The sequence below is a fragment of the Sceloporus undulatus genome, chromosome 7, assembly GCF_019175285.1.
Source record: "Sceloporus undulatus isolate JIND9_A2432 ecotype Alabama chromosome 7, SceUnd_v1.1, whole genome shotgun sequence".
Taxonomy (NCBI): Eukaryota; Metazoa; Chordata; class Lepidosauria; order Squamata; family Phrynosomatidae; genus Sceloporus; species Sceloporus undulatus.
The window spans coordinates 38,927,008-38,943,723 of NC_056528.1; the positions used below are offsets into that span (position 1 = coordinate 38,927,008).

The 16,716-nt window shown below is 40.1% G+C and overlaps 1 protein-coding gene across 1 annotated transcript in view; it reads left to right on the forward strand.

Annotated features, from left to right (window-relative positions):
• Positions 1–16,716, forward strand: part of KLHL4 (kelch like family member 4) — a 55,787-nt gene that overhangs the window by 21,889 nt on the left and 17,182 nt on the right. Inside the window, exons 3-5 of the mRNA XM_042480446.1 lie at positions 11,194–11,370; positions 12,518–12,654; positions 14,780–14,976. Of these exons, the coding sequence (XP_042336380.1) occupies positions 11,194–11,370; positions 12,518–12,654; positions 14,780–14,976 (511 nt within the window). The remainder of the gene's footprint in view (positions 1–11,193; positions 11,371–12,517; positions 12,655–14,779; positions 14,977–16,716) is intronic.

Sequence of the window (16,716 nt, forward strand, 5' to 3'; positions counted from 1 at the left end):
ATTATTATTATTATTATTATTATTATTATTATTATTATTATTATTATTATGCTTGCTAAATGTGCTTGCTATTGCTATGTCCTTCTGAATGTTGTTGTTTTTGTTGTTGTGCATTTTTAAGTCATTTCCTACTGATGGTGGCCCTCAGGTGAACCTATCATGGGGGTTTTCTTGGCAAGATTCATTCAGAGAGGGTTCACCATTGCCCTCTCTGAGTTTGGCTTGTCCAAAGTCACTCAGTGGTTTACTACGACTGAGCAGGGATTCTAACCCTGGTCTCCAGAGTCATAGTCCAACACTTAAAACATTACATCCTACTGGCTCTCTTATTAAAATATGTAGCTCTTTTTTGCTTTCTCACTTGCATCCCTTAGTTCAGCTGACAACCTTTTCCACTACCCTCTTCACTCCCCTATATATTTTGTCATCCTCTTTTGATACCAACTATCTTCTGCATCACTGGGAGAACACTTAGAAAGGTATCATGGGGACATCGGGCTTGCTTCCCCGATTATGTTGTTTCTAGGGAAACGACCGTTTCTAATTATGGCAGTCCTTTCTGACAGATGATGTGAAATAGCACATTGCTTGAGAGCAGAGCACCATGTCACACATGCTCCCAGCATCCGTTAACTGAACCTTCACTAGCTCGCAGGTGCTCAATTATTAGTGTCCACAGCAATTGTTTTCTTGGGCTTTGTTCTACTCAGGACAGGTTCCCATTAAGAGGCCTCAGCTGGGAATGCTACACAATTGCATGTGGAGAGTGTCTGGCTCAGTAATACACCTGGCATTTGGCCATCTACAGCAGAGTGCTCTGGGATGGTTTCCCTCTACATCAGTAAGTCCTTTGGCGGCCTACTTGCCTGCCTGCTTTTCTTTCAGTGGGCTTACTTTAGCATTGCAGAACTTGTGGCCCTCCAGGAGTCAGGATTGGCCCTTCTATAAAACAGAGTGAGGCAACTGCCTCAGGCAGCACATTCCATGCATCTCCAAAGGGCATCAAATTGTTATTGTATTGTATTTTTATTGTCAGGAAGGACAAGTGATTTGGGATTTATTTCTTCGTATACTCAACTTCTTTGGCTTTGGACACTGTGCACCTTTATCTGGGTTGATGCAAAAAGGCATTTGCTGTTCTGCTTAAAAGAGCACATAATGTTGCACTGATGCTGTCTGGACCACAATGCCCATTAGTGCCAGCCAGCATAGCCTTTGGTCACAAAATACTGAGAAATGAAGTCCAGCAACTTCTGGAATGGGACTTGCTCCCTGTCTTTGGCTTCTTTGATGGCAGAGGTTGAATCTAAGTAGTCATTTGCCCCTTTACTTATTTTGCAATGTTCCAGAACAGCATCACACCAGATATCCTTGGGCACTGTAGGGAAATCAAAATCACAGATGGCTATCCGTACGTGTCCTGCCACTTTGGAGATAATGGCAGACAGCCTGGTGGGGTCCATCTGAGGTCATGTGGAATGCCATACACAACAAAATTTAGAGAAATGCACTATGGCTAACAGTTTCTCATTCATAGCATCACTATGAGTTGAAGCTGACTCAACAGCAGTTAACAACAAGAATGGGGTAGCCATATGCAATGTAATGTAAAACATTAAAGACGATCTTTCCTTCCAAAATTATTGATCTCTTTGGCTCATAGGAAATTGATAGAGAAAAGATTGTCTTTTTCTTTGTCATAATACAGTCGGCCCTCTACATCTGTGCCTTTGACTTGTCTGGATTTGATTATTTACAGACTTGATTAATATGATCTGTCTAGGAATCGCTAGATCCTCTAGGTCTATGGCCAACTTTCACCAGACATTATGTTGCAGGACCTAGAGATTCCTAGAGAAGAGTTCTCTCAAGTAAAAAAAAAAAAGATACGTTTTTTATTTGCATTTTTTCCTACTTTCATGGTGGTCCTACATCCCTAAATGCAGCGATGTGGTTGACCTACTGTACTGGGACACAAGGATACTGAATGAAATTGATTGGCAGTCACTTCAAGACAGATCAAAATACTTCTTCAGTCAATAAACAAATTAATGGAATTAATTCCCTTAAGACACTATGATGGCCATTAATTTAGGTGATATTTAACAGGAAACAATTCTGTCAACAGCTACTATACTGAACTTTCATATTGAGAGATAGTTTCAAACTACACAGTAGCCTCCAAACCTGGGTCTCTGATGTTACTAGACAAACTCTCAGAGGCTTCTGTCACCACAGCCAATGGTCAGGGATTCTGGGATCCGAAGTCCAACAAAATCTGGGAATTGGAAACCACTACACTAAATGCAAAGGAATTAAGAAAGGAATATTGCTTTCAAGCATTTCTCGAGAGCTTCCCTAAGGTATCTGGATGACTGCTGTGGGAAGCAGGATTGTGGACCAAGGTGGTGTTAGCATTAGGCAGAATGAAGTAGTTGCCTCATGTGCAGATTCTGGAAAATGGCAACAATACATCGGATGATAAAACTGAAGAGGTCCTTGCCTTGTACCCCCTAAGTTAACTCTAACATCCACACTGGAGACCTGGATTTGTTTGGAGTAGTTAGATGTGCCTGTACTAGATTTTATTTACCTATTTTGCATGGCAGATTGATGTATCTTTGTTCTGTTTTTGTCAGGTTGAATTCTATTTTCCTTTTGGAAGAAGAATAAAACAAGGAATTTTGTGTTCTCTATGTCCCCTAGTACCATCTTCTTCACAAAGGAGCCTTACTGTTGTTCTTCCTCTTGCTCCCCGCTTTAATGATTTATAATATCTCTAGAAAGCCTGAACTCATTCTGAACTTTAGCTTTTCTAACTTCCTCCCTACCAGTACTGGTCATTTGTTTCTATTCCTCTTTGATAGTTTTCTCCCAGATCATCTGAAAGTAACCTATTTTCCTTTGCTTCAGGTAATGCATACCTGGCCTGGACTTGATAAGTAATGACCCTGAGCTGGGTCCATCTTACATCCTTACATATTTAGTTTTTAATATTTCAATAGTACCTATTTGGAGGGTTAGTCATTGCCCGTGAGGGCCGCACCACAATAATAACAAAAGCCACATGTGGAGGAAAGGCCACAACTTTATTTACGCAAAACCAGCAACCAAAGGTAGGGTTGGCCAAAAGCATGAGGTCTGGATCATCATACAACCTGCCGTTGTAAGATAATGGCATGTCATATAGAGCAAGGCATCGGGATGAGCTAGGAGATGATCTAACGCCCCCTTGGAACCATGCAACCTGCTGATTGCATTTGAAACCAAGCCCCTAGTCACCGGGAAGCGGTGTGACGTTATGGCCCCCGCAATGGCCACAATGCATGCCCTCATCGCTCCCGTGTCCCATAGGGACTCCCGATACAGTGCTACGCAACCTTATAGATCATGCCTACCAGATCCAGAACCTCTGTTGCCACCCCAAAGTTGTGACAACAACCACGCACCCTAGGGAGGGAGGGTGGGAGAGTCGAGCTAGAATGGCGCTGCGTGGACGCCGCATGGCCTTTATATAGGCCAAGTATGCAGGTGGGGGCCAGGAGGGGAGTCGCCCCGCCCCCAAGAGCAGCCAGCCAATTGGCTGCCTTGGAGGACCGGGGCATCCATAGAGAGGGGCCTCTGACTCCCAGAGCATCCCCGCAGAAGGCGGAAGTCCCTCCTCCCCTCCGGCCGGCCAATTAGAAGCCAGCGTGCCCCAGCAAAGCATGCTGGGGCACGCCAAGGCTTGCGGCGCCTGGCCCCCAGCAGCAACGCGGCCAGCCCGGGGGATTCAGGCAGCCGCCTTTTATAGAATGATAGAGATAGAAATTTAACTGAGTGGGAAAAATATAGATGATCACTGAAATATTGCAAGATATTTCATGGCTATCAAAATGTACCCCATTTTCCAATGCAACAATAAATAAGTACACTTGCTGCCCCTCACTCCTGGAACCTTCTTCCCCCACGAGACACAAGGGCCATCACTTCTTTAACGAGCTTCAAAAGCATTCCCAGGCAATGCATGCTTGTCACTTGCTATTTGATGTTCTTTTTTGTTGCCTGTTATATTGAACCATTTCCTGTATTGCTATGTATTTTATATGTATTATTCTATTATTTCTTAGATTGTACGCCATAGGCAGGTTTACTCTTTTATATTTATTGTTTTTATGTACAGCGCTGTGCAAATCTACAGAGCTCTATTAATAATAATAATAATAATAATAATAATAATAATAATAATCCTAACTGATTAAACAGACCAGAAAGTCTTTTTTCTTCCTGTTCTTTCTTATTTTATTTTGGGATCCACACACATTTTCTTTATCCTAGAATATTTTCTGTCAGCTCCTGATATGATCAGAGTCTTTTTATACCAGACCTTCACATCAGTTTATTTTAACCCAGTATAAAATCAGAAAGAGCAGGAACAAAATCTAGGACATTTCATTCATTCTGGATGTGCCCTCCATCTGATTTTTGTTGCTAAGCATGGTTAGCCTGGCCTAATAGTTGGATGGGGGGCACCAGGAAATATCTTGGATCTCCAGATAGGATTAGGAAGGAATTGTGCCAGAAGGTCTGGGGATCCACTGCCTGTCCCAGTTGACAATACTGGACTAGACTGATCCATGACTTGCTAGAAGACACTTCCAATTTTACATTTTAAAATTTTAATTTGTTGTTGTTGTTGCTGTGCCTTCAAGTAGTTTCTGACTTATGACAGCCCTAAGGCAAACTTATCACAGGGTTTTCTTGGCAAGTTTCTTCAAAGGGGGGTTGCCATTGCCATCCTCTGAGGCTGAGAGAGTGTGGCTTGCCTAAAGTCACCCAATGGGGATTTGAACCCTGATCTTCAAATTCGTAGTTCAGTGCTCAAGCTACTACACCACAGTGCAATCCCATATGTGTCTCCTAAGAAGTATATTTGCAGAAGAGGAAAGGGGAACATGCAAGTGAGTTTGAAAATTTATTTTCTTGTCATTATTCTAGTCCTCATAATGTCATGTGTTCAGCAAGTCATTTCTACTACCATCAGTCTTACCTAAAACAGATATTAAAATGTATAAGCAATTGCAAAGTAAATAAGATTAATTGCAAAAGCAATTATTATAGAGCAGCTGGGTGAACAATTACTGAATCTAGCAAATTAGGCTAGCAGCACATGACTGCTGCAAATAAATCAGATCCACAGGCGCCAGCTCTTCCTCTTCAGGATTTGTGGAGTCAATCCCCTGTTAGAGTAATTCATCTGCATTTTGTAGCCGCTGGAGCTGGACAACTAATCAAGCCATAATTGGCTATCTACTTGACAAGCTGAACAGGTTATTAGTATTGCAAGAGCAATGTTCATGTTTTAATGTATTGTCACATATGTGAAAGTGCATCTTGTGGGAGCTTTGGGTGCATAATGAGAATATTCTTTATTAGGTCACAGCAACCAAATGATTTCAAATATTTCAGAAGAGCTGTCTTACAGGGACGTTCTCAAAATTTGTCATCCAGGGTCAAAACAAAACAAGAGCTTAAATCTGGCTGCATCTACACTGCTGAAATAATCCAGTTTGATACTGCTTTAACTGCCATGGCTCAATGCTATGGAATTCTGGGAACTGTAGCTTGTTGTGGCACCAGAGCAGAACTTGACTAGTTCCTTCATAGCTGGCCTTCCCATTCCTAGGCTGCTGTCACATTGTAGATTTAATGCAACATCACACTGCTTTACTGTCATGGCTCCATCCCATGGAACCCTGTGATTTATAGTTTATTGTGTCACTAGAGCTCTCTGACAGAGAAGGCTAAATCACTGGCAAAACTACATATCCCAGAATTCCATAGCATTGAGCCATGGCAGTTAAAGCGATGTCAAACTGTATGAATTCTACTTTGTAGGTAAAGCCCTAATCTTCTGATTTCTTGACTGCACTCCTGATTTGGATTAACTGTATAGGAAATATAGGAAATCTCAGACTATTTCAATGTCTTCATTGTCTCCTTTAATGTTATGCATATCATCTGTGGTCATTATTTTTGCTTTCTTAATGTTCAATGCAACCCTACCTTTGCACTTCTTCCTTGACTTTCTTCACTAGTCTTTGCTATTTTCTGCTAGGAATATGGTGTCATCTGCCTATTGTTCATGTTCTCATGTTTCCGTCCTCTGAGTCTAATCTGTCTTTACAGATTATATGTTCAGTGTACAAGTTAAACACTGATAAAACTAATAAATTTTGTCATCTAACTGATAAAACACTAATAAAATGCAGCCTTGCCTGACCCTCTTGCCATTTGGAAACCATTCAGTTTATTTGGATTCTGTCCTGAAGGACAGTTTATATTTCAGGACAATCAAATATTGTGACACATTCATTTCTTCAAGAGTGATCCAAAGTTTTTCTTGATCTACATAAATAATAGGTTTTGCTTTAATCTATAAAGCCCAAGCTGTGTTTCTTCTGAAAATCTTTGGTGCACTCCAATATCCAACATATGTTTGCAATATGATTTCTTATGCCTCTTCCTTTCCTGAACTCAGCTCAAATATCTCACATTTCTTATTCCATATATGATAAGAGTTCTTTGCTGTAGAATTTTGAACATCACTTTACTTGCATGGGATAGTAATGCAAGGGCCCTATTGTTACCACAACCATTGGTGCCCCCTTTCTTGGCGACAGGAATGTCTATTGAGTGTTTCCAATCTGTGACTATTGTTTATCGTATTTGTTGACAGATTTTCATTTGAACTAGAGTAGGCTCTGTTTCTGTAGCCTGAAGCAGCTCTGGTAGCATGCCATCTGGTCCTGGTGATTTATTTCTCCCAAGAGCCTTGAATGCAGATTCTACTTCATTTTCTAAAATGCTGTTTTAATAGTTCAGAATTCACATTCTAAATACATATCTTGGGAATCAAAACACACTTAAATAATGTTTTTAGAGGAAAATGTGCACTTAAGTAGTAATCTAGCTATTTATGCATTTTGAGAAGAGCTTTAAAAATATAGCATATATATATATATATTCAAGATTAAGTTCAATAAAGTGCCCGAGATTTACCTATTGAACATGACGTCGGCCATGAAAATCCCAAAGGAAAATGAAATATGGAGAATACTGCTTTACCTAATTACGGCTGCAAGATTAGAAATAGCAGCAAACTGGAAAAGATTTGACTCTCCTAACTTTGAGAATTGGCTACAAAGAACTCATGAAATGAAAAAAATGGATAAACTCTCACACGAAATTAAAAACAGAAATATCACTTTTCATGAAAAGAATTGGCGTCCGGTTGTGATCCATTGGAATGATATATGGGGAATCAATTCAGAGTTGTTCTAGGTTTTTATAAGTTACTCAGATGAAATTAAGAAAGTGTAAAGACCCTTTTGCTTGACAAAATCTGAATATATACAAGGGACTTTATTACAATAGAATGCTAGCGAATAGCGTCTCTGTAATCTGTAAATTGTAATTCGCATTTGTTTGCCCTATTTATGTATATATATATATACACAAATACATATATATATATATATATATATGTGTATGTTTCTTTTGAAGATTGTACGAAATCAAGTTCTAATAAAAAAAATATAGCATATATTTATTACAAATAAGAACAAAATAGGATTGTATGCATGTCACAGGGTTCAAAAGCAAGTAGCATTTGCCCAATACTATTTCCATGAGAAATAAATGTTATTGTTAGCATACAGGAAGCTGGTGAGAAATCCAACAATGGATTTTAATGTTTCATGACTTTCTAATAAAGGCTGGATATGTCTTAACAGTTTGGAGGTTTAACATTTTCTTGTGTGTGTGTAATAGCAAAGAGGGCATGTATTATCCTTGGATTGCAGTGATAGCTAAAGAACTACCCGGCACAAAGCAGCATGCTTTCCCTCTTCTCTGTAGGTCTCTTGGTATTTCTCTTGCTTCATAAATACAAACAGGTTTCCTGTTTTCTGAACAATGCAACATGAGAGCTAGCAGAGGCAAAAATTGACTCATTTAAATCCCAAACTCATAAAAATAACTGACTGATGAAAAATGAAAATGGTTCTCCAGACCTAACATCATACTGCTTTCTATTAATGTTGCATGAGTTTCCCATTATATTGGAGACACATCAATATCTCCCACAGAGGACATTTTCACCAGCATCAGAAATGTTTTTTGGGTCTTTTTTTTTTAAACAGTCTTCCAGAAAGGAGGCACAATTTGTTTTTATCTACAGCTGGTGAACAACATTAGTGATACACTATATTTTTTATAAATGTAAATATCCTTATTTCACCAGTTTCCTGTAAGTTAAATACCCCTTTAATATATTTGAACTGTCCTTGACGCCAGCAACCACATGCCACAGCCCTGATCTTGCCTTTCCATGGTGCAAAAAGGAGCCACAAAAAGCGACTCCTTTCTGAGCTGCAGAAAGAGTGCCATAGCTCCTGGTGTTGCGGCTTTTCAGTGCTCCTTTGGCACTGCGTCATCTAGATGCAGCACCAGAGGAGTGCTGTGACACCATTCACCATGTGGTGCAGCGGGGAGCATCACGCTGGCCTGAGAGGGGAGTTGGGGAGTGTGTAGTGTAGACACCACACACCAACTCCGCCCCCAGGCCGACCTTAATGCCTGGTCTGTACACACTCTCAGACTGCTGCCACCCTGCAAAACTAATGCTGTTTGACACTGCCTTAACTGTCATGGCTCCATCCTGTAGAATCCTGGGATTTGTAGTTTGTTGTAGCACTAGAGCTCTCTGACAGAGAAGACTAAACTAGAAATCTCAGAATTTCATAGCATTGAGCCATGGCAGTTCGGTGTCAAACTGCATCATTTCTGCAGTGTAGATGCAGACTTAGAGAAAGATTTGTGAGGACCAAAGATTGCAGTCTGATACACATTACCTTGGAGTAAGTTATTGTTTTCCAGCATGAAGATTTAAGATTTTCAGATTGTCTTCTCTGGGTGCTATGCTCACAATCATGTGAAGAGGAAAACTTTGGCTGTAGTGCTGCTCGTTTGGCTGTGGAATTCTCTCTCAAGGGAAATCCTCACCATTAATAAAAGCTTGATGCTAGGTTGATAGCATCTTCTTCTGGTGGGCATCCAGGACTTAATGTTTGTTTTACTTTTATATTAAGTTTTATTGCTGGCTCTTAACATCCCATTATGGCCCTGTGCAGACCAACCTTAAAGACTAGTAGCGTACACATGACGCACACCCCAGCTCTGCCCCTAGGTGGCATGACACCACGCTCTGCACTGCATGACACACTGCATTTGAATGACAAAGCACCAAAGGAGTGCTGCAAAGCCATGGCTATTGCGCCCTGGAAAGGCCAGAATGGGGCTGTGGCATGTGGTTGCTGTGGTCCTGGTCTGGAGGCTGCCCTTTTGGGGCTGTCTGCACAGCCCCTAATGTAACAGTCTGATTCGATTCAACTGATGAATTAATTCTGCTGAGGTTTTTACTTGTAGTTGTGTGTTCTTCTATTTTTAATATTTTGGTTCTTTTTTGCATGAAATGTTATGCACATGTTAATGCATTTTTCCTGCTGTGCATATTCATTTACACATTGTCCCTAATGCATGCATTTCCCCCTTGATACAAATATGATTGTGTGTATTTTTATTTGCATTTGATAAAGTGCACATTGATTTCTACTCAGTTCATTCCTCTGAAATGCCTCACATGCCTTGGAAATGTGCAAATTTTCTTGGAAAGATGCATGTCTTCTTACAAAAAGTCTCAGGAGATATCAAAAGACTACTTTCACTGAGAACATCAAACTCTGCAAAATTATTTTCCATTTGTAACACAATTTATTTATTTATTTTACTTTAAAAAAATAAGTCCCATTGCAAGCAAGAAGGCTTACCTCTGAATAGACATGTGTAGACTGGCACATTCATTGGAATAGAGAAAAGATGAATCAGTGAACAGAAGGGAGGCAGCAGTTTTGGGCACAAAAATGAGAACATGAGAATACAAAGTGGTCCAGAAACAGATCAGCTTGTCATGATTCTCCAAGTAAAGCAAGCCAATAATCATTTTGAAAAGTTTTGCCACAGGACAAGAACATAGCAAACCATCAGGAAAAAAAAAAACCCACAAAAAACTCACCAGATGGAACAGAGTCATTTTGACTCAATTTTTAAAAATAATCGCACCAAACTGGATTATGGCGGTCACTCCTGAGACATTTCTGTCTTCTGGATGAATTCTGCTACTGGTACACTGTCATCTTCTGCCTGAAATGCAATGCCAGTAATTTGTAAAGTTATTTGCCTAATAGTTCCAGTTTTTGAGCTCTGTTGCCCATATTTATCTTTTAATGCAGCAGCCTAGTTGGCGGCTTGGCTTGAAATGTACAGGGCATTGCAATGCTGGCACTGAAGATAACTCATTTTGACTGAAAATAGGAAAGGAAATGGAAATGGTAGTCATGCTTTCTTAGCCAACTAAAGCAAATCCTTCTGGCTGTGTACATATGATGATTTCTTTACTGCACTCTGGATTGATTTTCCTCTTAGGATTAGTCCTGACCCAGCACACGGAAATTTCATAACCGAAGAAACATAAATGAGGAAGCATGTTAGGATTGGGAAAGTCTATTTAGTCTATGGCTGCTTCAAACCTGGTACAGGGGAATGGGATGGTGACATTATTTAAACTGCTGAGAACCAGCATGTGGTCTGGCAAATTTGAGATTGAAAGCTTCAAAAGGGTTTTAAAATATGATGAAGAATGCACTGGTGTCTTCCAAGTTGATAATTTTTGCATAGCCAGGTATCACGATTGGAGATGGTGGTACAAGCACAACACCTTCACATCACTGAAAAGTGATGATCATTACACAAACCCGGAGACTGCAGTCTCCTAGATGATATACTTGACTAAACTCTTGGCCTAATTTCATGACATCTCAGCTTGATAAAGCTTTTTAATTCATTTTTAAAACCCCACTATATTGTGCACATGTTAAATTCTAAAGACAGGAATGAAGCATCATTTGGCAGAAATCCCAGAAGTGTGATCCAACATAGAAACAAGCAAGCAAACACTGCCTCCACACCAACCCCTGCATTAGTTCTCGTTGAATTTCATTCATTTGCTTTCTTTATTCTCAGACTTTTTGGGCACTTTGTCATTTCCATAGACTGGTTCTTATCATGCAAGTGAACTCATTTCATCTCCCACAGGCTATCAATAAGCAGCTGCTGCCCTCCTACAGAAGTGAATAACAATGGATCTGATGAATATTTCCATTCTGCAAATCATGCAGAGCAAACGTTCCGCAAGATGGAGAATTATCTTCAGCAGAAACAACTCTGTGATGTTCTCCTCATTGCTGGAGACCACAAGATTCCTGCTCACAGGTAAGTGCTTTTTTGACCAGTTACATAGTGTTTCCCCCCCCCCCAAAAAAAAAAACCCTGTGGGAGGATGCAGTCTTTCACAAATCCTGGCCCAAGTCATTTAGAGCTTTGTAGGTCAAAGTCAGCATCTTCAATTTTGCTCAGAAACAAATTGAAAACCAGTGTGGTTCTTGCAAGAACATGAAATGTGGTTTTTAAAGCACATAAAGCATATTACCTGCCATGGATAGCATGGAAATAAGGGCTCATCCAAACTGACTAAAGAACCTGGGATTTGGCGGGTGGCTGTAACTGTACATATTGGGATTTTAAAAAAAATATGCATAATGATCCACCTCCTGTCTCAGTCTATTTTCTCATGATTTTCTAGGACTAAAAAAATGGAAATAAAAATTAATTCAATAATAATAATAATAAATAAACTGGAAACCAGTGCTATTGTTGCAAGACCATGATGTGGTTTTTTAAACTATTTTCCATCTCACTGCTTTGTACTTTGTACGTTCTTGTTAAATTATTTATAAAACAAATGGAACAAAATTTCCACCAATTTGCACTAACCTAATTTAGCTATAGCTCGTAAAAGGTGAGGAGCTTTGTATAAAAAAAAGAGGCGGCAAACTAATTCAGCACCACAAAATAACATGGTTTATGAACAGAAATTCAATTCCAGACTCTTAAGACGTAAGCATTCAAAGTCCTCGGCCAGGATGGATGAAATTTTGATTTCGCCTTTGCTATTCTCAAATGCTTTGCATTTACTTTATGAAGAAATTTGTGGGTGTTGGAAAATTCCTATGCAAAAATGAGTTGAATTTTTTTTCCATCTGATCCTACCAGTCATCTGTTTCAAAAATATATTTGCACTGCCTACTCAAAATAGGAAGGTTGAACTGGTAAGAAAGATTTCATGTTGCCAGTGAAGCAAAACAGCTCTCTGGAAGAATATTAAATTACTTAATCACTCTTTTCTCATGACTGCATACAATTCCAATCATAGACCAAAGAAATGTTATTCCATGTGCACAATGCACCATTTTAAAAACAAAACAAATGAGACAAGAAACACAATAAGGCTAATGCTTTCCTCAGTATTAGGATGTAGATGCTACTGATGTAGATGCTCACAAAATCCATCTCTTCCTAGGTTAGTTTTGAGTGCTGCCTCTGACTATTTTGCTGCAATGTTTACCAATGATGTCCGTGAGGCAAAACAAGAAGAAATAAAAATGGAAGGTGTGGATCCTGATGCACTGAAAGACCTTGTGCGTTATGCCTACACAGGTAAAATTATGTCTCCTTCTTTATGCAGATGGCATTCTAGGGTATGGTTTGGATCACAGCACTGACCTTTAACATCTATTTCATTAAAGATCTACAGGCAGAGATTTGAAGGAGGTGATATTCAGAACCAAGTGGGGTGTGACACTAAACATACTACTTATAGTTGTATTGTGCTTTTCATTGGCTTGTAGTGATTGCATTAAAACTTGGGAGATGTCGATGCAAGTCCCCACAGAGCCATGAAATTCACTGGATGGTTATGAGCTAGTATTTTTTTTTTTCAAACTTACCTCGTGGATTGTTGTAAGGACAGCTTTGTAAGCCAATTTTATCTCATTGGAGAAAAGATGGGATAGAAATGTAACATCCATATTGACCTATTTCTGTATCATCTCTGTCTCATAGCTGTGGATCAGTATGCAGAGGGATCTTTTAGCACCTTTGAGCCTAACCCAGAGGAAGAAATTTGTAGCGTAAGCTTTCATAGACTGGGGGCCTGAACGGACAAGCCAAAATAAAGCTGCTTTGGATTACTTTGGAGGTATGCTATTTAAATGCTGCATGCACCCTAAGAGGCTGGAAGTTGTGCTAAAGCCATGCTCCAGTCCTAAGGACTAGAGTGCAGCTTTGGCGCAGCTTCTGGCCTCTTAAGATGCGCGTGTCATTAAACAGCATACCCCCAAATTGACCCGAAGCAGCTTTATTTTGGCCTGTCTGTTCAGGCCCTGAGTCTACTTTATCAGATACATTTGATGATGCAGACCCAGGACTTTATTACATGTGGCTTTTGAAACTACTATTTAAGTTGAAAAATAGCACCTTTGGTGATATTTATCACACAACACCATCTCTGTCTTGTTGTTGCCTTGCCCCCCCCCCCAATTGCTGTTAGAGTGCACCTTGTCATTGATAGGGAAAACCTGTCAACAGACTCCCAAATGTGCCACTGTAGCATTAGTCCTCAGATATACAGTGGTGCCTCGGGTTACGAAAGTAATTCGTTCCGCGGCCGCTTTCGTAACCCGAAAAGCCTTCGTAAGCCGAATTGCCATAGGCGCTAATGGGGAAAAGCCGCGATTCCGTGCGAAAAAGCCAAAAAAAGCACCAAAAGTTTTTTCGTAACCCGAAAAAACATTCGTAACCCGGAACAATAATTCCCTATGGGATTTTTTCGTATCCCGAAAATTTCGTAACCTGGGTATTTCGTATCCCGAGGTACCACTGTAGTAAGTTCCTTGCACTACAGTTCTGGTATTGGGCAGTCAACATGGTGACAGTGTCTCCTTCTCTCCTCCTGTCCCTCTCCTCTTCGCTATTCCCAAGAAGGTTGTTTTCCTTTATTAAAACTTTTTTAAAATTTTCTTTTTTTCTTCCTTTTAACATCATATTAGCATACCTCTGGAACTGTGTTAAAAAAAATCACCAATAGGCACACTGGGTAGGACATAGGGCAGGAAGGCAGGGTTAGGGAGGCATGCGGAAGAGAACGCAAGGAGCTAGTTGCACTATTGAAGAGACATGCTCCCAAATGAGCATGTGTGATCACTGTAAAGGCGGGCTTGTGTGATAAACTCTTCCATCTATGAAAGCTAATGGCTACAAACATCTTTCTCCCAGGCTTCATTTACACTGCAAAAATAATCTAGTTTGACACCACCTTAACTGCCATGGCTCAGAGCTATGGGATTCTGGGAATTGTAGTTTGTTGTGGCAAATGCAGCCCCAGTTAGTGTAAAAGGTGCTACAATCTCTCTTTCCTTCTCAATGTTCACAGAAAATGATGGGATAGTGAATATTTACTGGAACCATGGTATACCGTGTGGGCATGTTTACCCCAGTGTTGTCCTAATAAATACATATACACCCCAGAGCTGCTATTACTTTGGTTGAAGGAAGTTGCTATTAGTGTTGAAGAATGTTTTTCTTTGCAGCCTAATAACAGTTTTAAGGGAAGGCAGTTTTCATTGAGACAATGGAAGAGGAGAAGGAGAATTTCAAAGAGTTAGTCTTAGTATAACAAGGTTGCCTATTTGTACCAGATAACACAATGTGATCTGTTAATGTCTCCCCCATAAAAATAATAATTTCTTTACGTCTATATATGTTATTTTTAATTTAAACACAGGTATCTTAGAACTGAAAGAAGATACCATTGAAAGCTTACTGGCTGCAGCTTGTCTCCTCCAGCTTTCACAAGTCATTGAAGTTTGCTGCAACTTTCTCATGAAGCAGCTTCACCCTTCCAACTGCTTAGGGATCCGATCCTTTGGAGATGCTCAGGGATGCACAGACCTCTTGCACGTGGCACATGTGTACACCATGGTGAGGATGAGAAAGCAGAGTGTCTAGAACTATGCGCTAGAAATGAAGAAAAGAGAACTGCAACAAAATATTGCAATGTGGAGAGGTTTTTTTTATTGCTGTCCTCCAGAATATGCCATTTCATCCCACCTCCTAACCAGTTGTCTTTTTTTATTGCCCAGCATTGAGCATATATCTGTGTTACACAGTGACAGCAGTTATGGCTCCATCCTATGAAATCCTGGAATTTGTCATTTGGGGAGAGACTTGATATTATCTAATAGATAGTTCTAGTGCTGTAGCTCAGGAGAACTCAACAGAGTTCTCTGGAATAGAATTCTAGATATTCCTCCAAATTACAAATCCCAGGATTCTGTTGAACAATATCCAAGAGGGAAAGTAATATGAAACTGCTATATGATTATGTAGTGTAGATACAGCCTTAGTTAGCTTCCTGTGGCCAATAAACATGGTTAGCCTTCTTTAAAAAGTTTGGAGTTTCTCCCCTCCCACCTTTAGGGCTTTTCAAAAAGAGTACTTTTAGAGACCTTGCCAATTGTCTGTTGCCGATTGTCTCCCCAAATCTGTTGATGCCTCCTCCTTGTGTCCAGACAATGGTTATTGTTTTTATTTTTGGTGAGGAGCAAGGGGATTATGAAATGTAGTGGTATGAGTGGTATGAGCAAGCTTGTTTTCTGCTGCTCCAGAGAATAGGACCTGGAACAATGGATGCAAGCTACAGGAAAAGAGATTCCAGCTCAACATTAGGAGGAACTTCCTGACAGTAAGGGCTGTTCGACAGTAGAACACACTCCCTCGGAGAGTTCCTGCATGGCAGGGGGTTGGACTGGATGACCCTAGTGGTGTCTTCCAGCTCTATGATTCTATGATTCTATGAGTGCTGGACTAGGGCTCTGGAGAGCAAAGTTTGAATCCCTGCCCAGACATGGAAATCCACTGGATGACCTAGGCTATGTCATATTATCCCAGCCTTAGAGGTAGGCAAAGGGAAACCCCTTCTGAACAAATCTTGGCATAGAAACCCCATGATAGGCTCACCTTAAGGTCACCATAAGTCAGAAATGTCTTGAAGGCCCACAGCAACTAAGAAGATTGTACAATCAATGGTACTCATGGTTGTACACAAAGTCCAATAATCTCATGTCTATTTGGATGAGGTTGCTCCTCTCTATATAATGGAGGGACTAGTCTGGGTGGCAGAATAACCTATGTCATTTTAATCTGCATTGTAGGGAGAACACCCATGTTTTAAAAATTTTAATGCTTTCCTACACTTTCACAACAAGAAGAAGACCCATTGTCCACCCAGTTGGAATAAAATGACAGAAACACGAAATTAATGGCTAAACTAAGGGGATTATCACACTGACAAAAAAGACAGGAGCATAGTGGCATACTCCCATCAATTTAGCATGATAATACAAAGATTGTCACATGACATTGTGATTATTCCACAATGTTCACCTGATTATCCTGATTAAGGAGGAATTCTAGTGCCACTATTTATTCATGAAAAATCCCAGTGAATAAAAAGTGGCACTATAATTCCTCTTTATTCACAGGATAAGCATGACGTCATGTGATGTTGTGTGATTATCTTCATGTTATAGTGCGATATTGTCAGGAGTATACTGCTATGCTTCCATCTTTTTTGCTGGTGTGATAATCTCCTAAAGTACACTTTACTATTTAATTTTGATCTGCAGCAGGACTGCTTAGTGCAGTGTATGATGAGACAGG